Source organism: Ixodes scapularis, unplaced genomic scaffold, assembly GCF_016920785.2.
Source record: "Ixodes scapularis isolate PalLabHiFi unplaced genomic scaffold, ASM1692078v2 PGA_scaffold13__105_contigs__length_92229423, whole genome shotgun sequence".
Taxonomy (NCBI): domain Eukaryota; kingdom Metazoa; phylum Arthropoda; class Arachnida; order Ixodida; family Ixodidae; genus Ixodes; species Ixodes scapularis.
The window spans coordinates 44,918,470-44,926,415 of NW_024609839.1; the positions used below are offsets into that span (position 1 = coordinate 44,918,470).

The 7,946-nt window shown below is 44.4% G+C and overlaps 1 protein-coding gene across 1 annotated transcript; it reads left to right on the forward strand.

The window, feature by feature from the left end:
• Positions 1-2,243: 2,243 nt before the first annotated feature.
• LOC8042878 (intracellular coagulation inhibitor 1) lies at positions 2,244-7,408 on the forward strand. The gene is made up of 3 exons (XM_040210779.3): positions 2,244-2,587; positions 3,794-4,671; positions 7,035-7,408. The coding sequence occupies exons 2-3, from the start codon at positions 3,806-3,808 to the stop codon at positions 7,345-7,347; spliced, it is 1,179 nt and encodes a 392-aa protein (XP_040066713.2). The 5' UTR covers positions 2,244-2,587; positions 3,794-3,805; the 3' UTR covers positions 7,348-7,408.
• The last annotated feature ends 538 nt before the right edge of the window (positions 7,409-7,946 follow it).

The window sequence follows — 7,946 nt, forward strand, 5'->3', positions numbered from 1 at the left end:
TAAAGTAGAGAGTACTAGCATCGGGGAGGAAGGTTCAAGTTAGCCGTACTCCAGTTCACTTCATGTATGACCGCAGACGACGCTACGCTCAGATGGAACCGACCAAGGTGCGCCAAAAATGCATCGTCACGTAACTCGTCACTTTTGTGCGTTTTCTGTCACCGAATAGACTAATCACGCGCGGTGAGTGCGCCCTGATAGTGAGTGACTTTTTTTTCTGCTCGTGATTGGTTTAGCTTCTTACGGCAAACCATAGCCTCCGAGGATCTCGTAGCACAGAGCATTTCTCGGGGAACCTGGACGTTAGCGCACAGCGTTTGCAGTGGCGAGGACCCGAAACACACTTGTTCGCTCGGCAGAAGTGAGTTTCGGCGTCTCGCCGCAGCGGGGCACCAGGCACGTGGCTCTCCCCTCACCCGTTGTCTGCCGCTCCACCTTTTCCATTTTGGCGGCCGCTTCTAGTGGCGATCTGCCAGGCTTTGTCAGTATAGAGGAGGCTATGAAACTACCAATCAAGAAGCGTGCATTACCTGAGTAGAATGTAAAAGAACGAATGAGTAATCAAGAAACATTATCATTATAGAACACGCCCATGCCCCTCAAAAGCTGTCTATGACATTATACGGAATTTCCTGTTGAAACGTATGGGACGCATGGAAGCTTGTGAAGTGAACGCCTCAGCGACGCAGGTATTCACAATTTGCCACCTTGAGGACATACGGCTTGAAGGTGGAATCTTGTATAGTACTACCTGAAACATTCACTGGCTTACTGACCGAAATCGGAAGTGTGTGTCGAAGTGAATGGGCATCCATTGCCTTTGACGCATTTGTCTAATGATTTTGCTTAAGCCGCTCTATTTCTTTTTGCTTGTGTTTGTTGTTAGTTTTTCTTTGAAATGTTGTATTTTTTTTATATGTATAATACTTCACCCACGTTTGTACACCACACAGTGGACCTCTAGGTTGTTTGTGGGCACTGGAAAATAAACCATTATTATTATTATTATTATTATTATATGACGACATGTTTACTTTTGACGAGACTCGTCCTCAATAGTCGCCGTTTCCTTATCAAATATTTTTTTCTCAACAGCTAATCCGGATTGGCGTAACTCCAACATCCAAGGCGTAAAATAATGTGCACAGAAGCGATTCAAATTAATGCATTTCGTTTTCTATAACCATTGTTTTCTTGGGCTTTGGGAGTATTTGTAACCACCAGGAAAAAAGGCAGCGTTATACTGACCGGTACTTTGATCGAGGCATGATTGTTAATACATCTATATACAGATAAAAGTAGCTGTCTAAAATGAATTAAAAAAAAAAAAAGACAAGAAAGGCTGCATCACTGCCGTTTTGTATATATTCTGTGTACACTAAGCTCATCAGTAAATGTTTTGCATTTGACCAATACCATATAGAAGACAAGTATTCGAGAAAAAATTATTAGGTAGGAACAGCGACGCAGTCTTGGCCATATGTTTTGAAGGGACGACCTTAGCATCCCGTTCACGCGGTTTTAATGCATAAGAACAGAACTCAACTCTGAGGCACACAGGTTACTTAAATGCTCGTAACATACTTTTTGTAATAATGTACTCTTGTTTTTTTTTTTATATTTTCTGTAGAAATACCCAAGTTGTGCAAACTTGTTTCCAATGTTTCAATTTTTAATTTTTTTTATACAACGCTTTTGTTTGTACGGGTCTCTATACACCCCAAGCTGCATTTGACAAACTTTTGTACTGGGAACCCTCAACACCATGTTGAAAAAAAAAACGAATAGAATTGAACTGAACAAAACTGACCCAGCTCGAAGGATTCCTCTACAAGGACGACCTCCCGCGTTGCAAAGACGCAGACAACGCCACAGCCGCCTAATCACAAGGACAAGCCAGGAGCGATTTGCTTGTAATCTGTGTAAGAAAACTCCCCCTGGGAGACCCCTGCCTCTCGCAATTCGCGGAAGGCGTCAAATTTCGGCAGCAAAAAGAGCACTTTTTTTCTTTCTTTTTGCTTTAAGGTTTGCATTCGTACCCTCGCCTGTTGACACGAAGCTCCCTCATACCCATGAACTGAGCGTTCTAACGTTCGTGGCAGTCCGCTAAATGGTTCGATTGTATCCTAAATTCCCGTTTGAGGTTACCACGGTTAAAAACAGACGTTGAAGCAACTCCATCCGTGAAACTAAACTCTATGACTGCAATATTCCAGTTCCTTCTTTCGAACTCCAGCTATGGTAAAACTCTGACGTTCTTTTACATTGAACTCCACTGATGGTATATGTAATGGTCTAAAAAAAAGTATTATTTAAGGCTCGAGAACAAGAACGACCCCTTGGTAAAACGCCTGTGCGACTGTATAATTGCAAACGTAAAAAAGCGTGTCACATTACGCGCCTTCTAGATTACACTGGCACACTGTGTATATCTCTCGGGCGTCAGTCGGGAGAGACTTTGAGATTTTCTTTTCCTGTTTAGGCTTCGCGACCGCCGCCGCGGCTAACAGCAGCCTCAGACTACGTTCCAGAAAAGGGCGGGCGCTTCCATCGGATACTTCTGTGAATTGAGAGACCCATTCACAAGGTGCGTATGACGTCATTTCGATATAATCAGTTCGTTAGTTTGTGTCTTGTTCGCTATAAAATGACGAAAAGACCGACACAAGAGGAACCAACTCGTACACAAATGTACAAACTGTAGTGTGGAGATTTAAACAGCAGGAAGTTAACATCACTTGCAAAGTGTAGTACCCTTGTCCGATAGACACGTTAAATGCCACCAAAAAAGAAGACCAAAAAACTAATTTAACGACTCGGTGAATCAGTTAGCAGTCTCTGGCCTACACTCTAAAAAAAAGCCGTGCGTTTACTTTCCCTCACGACACTCGAAGAGCCAATCACCGCATCTTACGGAGGCAGCTCAGCGAATGTCGATGATGAAACTTATGTTTATACCAAAAAAAGCAGTTTGAGTTTTGACATTAAGCAATGCAAAACATCACGCTTGCATTGCTTAATGTCCCAACTCAGACTGCGTGTTTTGGTCTGAATATATTTTTCGGCATCGTCACTCGCTAAGCTGCCTCTGTAGGTTGCGCTGATTGGTTCTCCGAGTGTTGTGCGGAAAAGTTTACACACGGACGTTTTTTTGTTTTTTTTTAGAGTGTACGCTGGTTCGCCAATTCTTTGAAAGAGTCTGTTCTGAGTGTATTTAAGTGCCAGTCTAACAAAATAAACCGCGTTAAGCCGTGTCTTGCAAATGTTTACACTTCCTCATTTTTCCAAAGCTAAATATTTCGTCTGGTTTGCTTTTAGGCATAAATCTGCTTTGATTTAATATAGAAGCGCTTACTGTTGCCTATAGACAGCGCGGTTATTGAAATATTATAAATGTATAGGTAAACATGGTTCTGATGCTGGAAATACTAGATAATATGCTAAAATTTGGGGGTTTTACGTGCCAAACCTACGACGGGCATCTGGCACGCCCCAGCGGAGGACTGAGGATTAATTTAGACCACCCGGGGATCTTTTGACGTGCAACCGAAAGCTAAAACAGAGTATCAAACGATTAACTTCCCTCGCATACTTTCGCTGTTGCTCTTTTCATTATGTGTCCTTTAGTTCCCTCGCTGTATATGGCTGTTTAGCAAATGCACATGTGTGCGGTCCCCAGTCTACCGGTCTAGTCTTACCAGCCAACTCAGGTACCACGACCTTACAAAAGTAATTTTTTTATTATTATTTTTGTAACAACTTTAGACTACTCATTTTCATGTTTTTTGCACAGGGAAACATCGCCATGAGGTCTTTCGCAACGTTCATGTCCCTTCTGACCATCTGTTGGGGTCTCCATGAAGACAGACTGACCCTCGCCAATAACCGCTTCGCCACATCCCTGTTGCACGGCCTTCCAACTAGCACAGAGACAAATATCTTCTTCTCACCGTACAGCATCTCCGTAGCGCTGGGAATGGCGTTTGCCGGAGCCAGAGGAGAAACTAGGGAAGATCTGTTTCAGGGATTCGGCTACGCGCGATCCGACATCGAAGACGATGCAGTCTTAGAAGCGTACGCTAGCCACAGAACGCGACTAAGATCTTTGCGATCAAACTCTACTCTCGATGAGGCCATCGGGGCTGCCATTCATGAAAGAATTTCTCTGTTGAGTTCTTACGAAAATGTCCTGAACAATTCGTTCGGCGCCGACCTCCTGAAGGTGGACTTCATAAACGGAGGACAGGCAGCGGTCGACGTCATCAATGGCTGGGTACACGGGAAAACCCGCGGCAAGATTAACCTCCTGTTCGGTGAACCCCTCGAGACGATCACCCAACTGGTCCTGCTGAATGCCGTCTACTTCAAGGGTACGTGGGACATGGTGTTTGATCAGCGGCTAACGACCAAAAAACCCTTTATGAACGCGTGCTCTACACCGACGGAAGTTGACACGATGAGAGGAGAGGTCTATGTTCGCCACAAGTCGTTTCCTCTTCTTGGAGTGGACATTGCGGAAATTCCTTACCGTGGCATGGACTACAGCATGACGATCCTGCTACCCACTCGGATCGATGGAGCGGAGGCGCTCAAGCGTAACATCACGGAACACCTGTTGCAAGACCTACTGAAGCAGCTGGTTGAACAACAAGTCACCGTATATCTTCCGAAGTAAGTTGAGCACGATACCAAAATGCTGACTGTGACATAAGCAGTCGTTTAAAGGAGGTCACAACACTAACCTGCTAAATTACTCATGATACATAAATTATGCAATATTAAGACCTAATGGGGGAATGTTTGAAGAAGTAATTATGAAAACGAAATATTTAATGTTCATGTTTGCATATGGCAACCGGGAAATCCTGACAGAGCTGACGGTGATCGATGATTTCGCAACTTAACGCTGTCCATAAACCACATGGCCCGATTTTATAGTTAGTGACCCCTTAAGAAACGCAAGGTGTTGTTCATTATTTTCCCGCTTCTTGCTGTCTGATCTGCTTTTCGGCGCTCTTATCAACAAATGCCACAATCCTATTGACTGCAAAGCGACATTAAGACGAAATTACAATGTAAATAACTTTAGTATTTTAAAACAAGGAACCGTGACGAAAAGCCAGAGCAGTATCCAGAAAGAGGTCATGAACGCTCACAGTAGGAAATTCATTATTATCCTAAATATTTAAGGAATACAAAATGGTGCGATAACGAAAGAAAACAACGATATACCACCTAGTTGAAATAAAAAAAGCGCTATATTATAAAAGAACACAAAAAGTGAAAGCCGTTTACGACTCCCTGTAACGCCGAATTGGAGCGCAGCTCTTGAGGAGGAGGAGGGAAGGGTACTGAGGGGAGGGTAGACCCCTCCTCCTCCTTCTCCTCCTCCTCCCCTCATTCTTTATTATGCTCCGGGAGGTCACCTGACCTCGGGGGGGGGGGGAGTCACGTGACCTCGGGGGGGGGGGGGGGAGGGGGGTCACGTGATTTCGGGGAGTGGGGCCACGTGACCTGGGGGGCCACGTAACCTCGGGGGTCACGTGACCTCGGGGGGTCACGAGACCTTGGGGGTCACGTGACTCCTTGGGAGGATCACGTGACCTGTGGGGTCACAAGACCGGGGGAGTCACGTGACCTGGGGGTCACGTGACCTTGGGGTGACCTTGGTTACGCCGACGGCGACGCCGACGCCGCTCAAGCCGGAAACGGGCCCCTAAGAGCTGCGCTCTAAAACAGGGTGTGCAACGGTAGAAGTGTTGTACAGACGTGCACTAGATATGTACTAACTGTACAGTATAAAAATAATTGGCAGCGACGTTCACCTTTGAAGTCCTCTAATGCATGAGAAGGAGTATTTAAGAAGTGATAATTTTAATTTCTTTGGAAGACTATATACAGTCTTGTATAGTATAGGTGACATGGCATCATTATATATATATATGTATATATATACATCAGTAGAGGTTAGTTGATGTCGGGTGACGTGACGCCAATGTTCCCGCTAAATTTAGCGGGGAAACTACATTGGTGTATAGTTCGCTTGACGTAAGGTTACGGGACATAAATTTTACCGCGGAATCTAGCAGGGAAACTGAATTGGTAGATAGGTCATATGACATCAATTTCCCCGTTAAATTTAGAGGGAAATGCACGGACGGAGTGACAAAACTTTGGAATCGTGGTAGTGACAAAAAGCATATTTCTTGCTTTTAAACGAAAATGTAAGGAAATATCACGTACCTAAGTTGGCGTCACGGCATTAACATCCACACCTTTTATGAATCAGTAATTTCATACCAAGCGATCGATTATTTGATGTCTGATTAAAATACGGTGTGGATGTGTGTGTGTCGCAGCGCAGGCTAAATGCCCAGGCTTATAGCTTTTCACGGTTTCTCCTGCTGCGCGAGGGTTGGTGCAGCCAGGGTGCGTCCTTGAGCAAGCAGCTCCCGCTTGCAGATTTCTCTGCGGTATATGTTACGGTGAAAACACCGTGGGCGAAACGGAGTGTGGGTGAACGAGTTAAAAGCTATCGTGTTCTAGGGGAAGTGACAGATAGGGCCTGGCAACGTTCCTAACCCTTGCGATCAAGGCGACCTTGCTGAATGGGGAGATTCAAGCTTCAGCCGATTGATTTAAATATATCCACGACACTAGGCATTGGTTACAAAATATCTAAGCAAATATATCACGACATTTATGGATATCTCAGATTTTATTTTTTTCTGTCAGTGACCTATTTATTACATTGTCACTTTGTCATCTCGCCGCTCACATTTTTGTTCGAATATTTTTGGACTCACAACTATGTGTCTGAATATGCGAGCAATATAGCAGTAGCCTTGATCTAGTACATTTCGAAGAATATAAAAGTAATCACAGGGGTGGAAAAACTCCATGTCAAGATTACAAATACAACCCTGTTTTTGGTAAACAATATAGACTACGGCGTTATTTTGTTTTAGAAGATTGAGGCAATGGTTATTTAGACACCTGCTATAACAAGGGTCTGATTCTTCTTCATTTCGCAGATTTAAGTTGGAAACCGAATACCTACTCAAGGACCATTTGAAGAAATTGGGAATCAACCGAATCTTTGGTTCCGGTGCGGACATCTCGGGCATCACGCACGATGCTAACCTGGTAGTGTCCGACGTGGTCCACAAGACCGTGCTGGAGGTTCACGAGGCAGGCACCGAGGCGGCCGGGGCTACCGGTGTCATCATTGTCGCAGAAAGTCTTGTGGAGAGCGTCGAGTTCCGAGTCGATCACCCGTTCATCTTCTTCATCCGGAACACTCAAACCAAGGACATCCTCTTTGTGGGACAGGTCAATCATCTTTGAAGGTATCCATCGAAGACTAAAAATTATAGGTGCACAAAGAATAAAGAGTTCTTCCTGATAAGTTTTGAGACTCGCCGAACCTCCTCGTGCGCAGTCTCATAAAATAGAGAGCGTATTTTTTTTTCCGGTTGGCACAGAAAGGTAATCAATAGAGTTTCCGTGCAAATTATATATAAAATAATTAAATCCACTCGATGTTTTGAGTCCCAACAATTATTAGAGGTTAATCACGGGTGGAGTTTACGGCATCTTTCTTTTTATCTGGCATATATCTGGGCTTCGCGATTTGCAGTTCTATAAAATGAAGCATTGTGTGGTATATTAAAAAAAGCGTGTGTCTGTAGACGGTTAAGCTTGTAAATTTTAAAAATTTTTATCTTTTCACGCTTCGGGTCAGAGACAACAGTTTTGTCTAAAATTGTGGCGGTGCATTCCTGTTGGACCAGCGAGCTTGCCAATACGCAGTTTGTACGCCGCGAAAATCGACAGGCCAGCAAGAGGCGAAGAAAAGGGACGATGACGGACCGTAGCTAAATAGAGGCGCGCGGGATTCTTGGCATGGGCCCACCGACCCCCAAGAGTTATGCCAAAGTAAATGT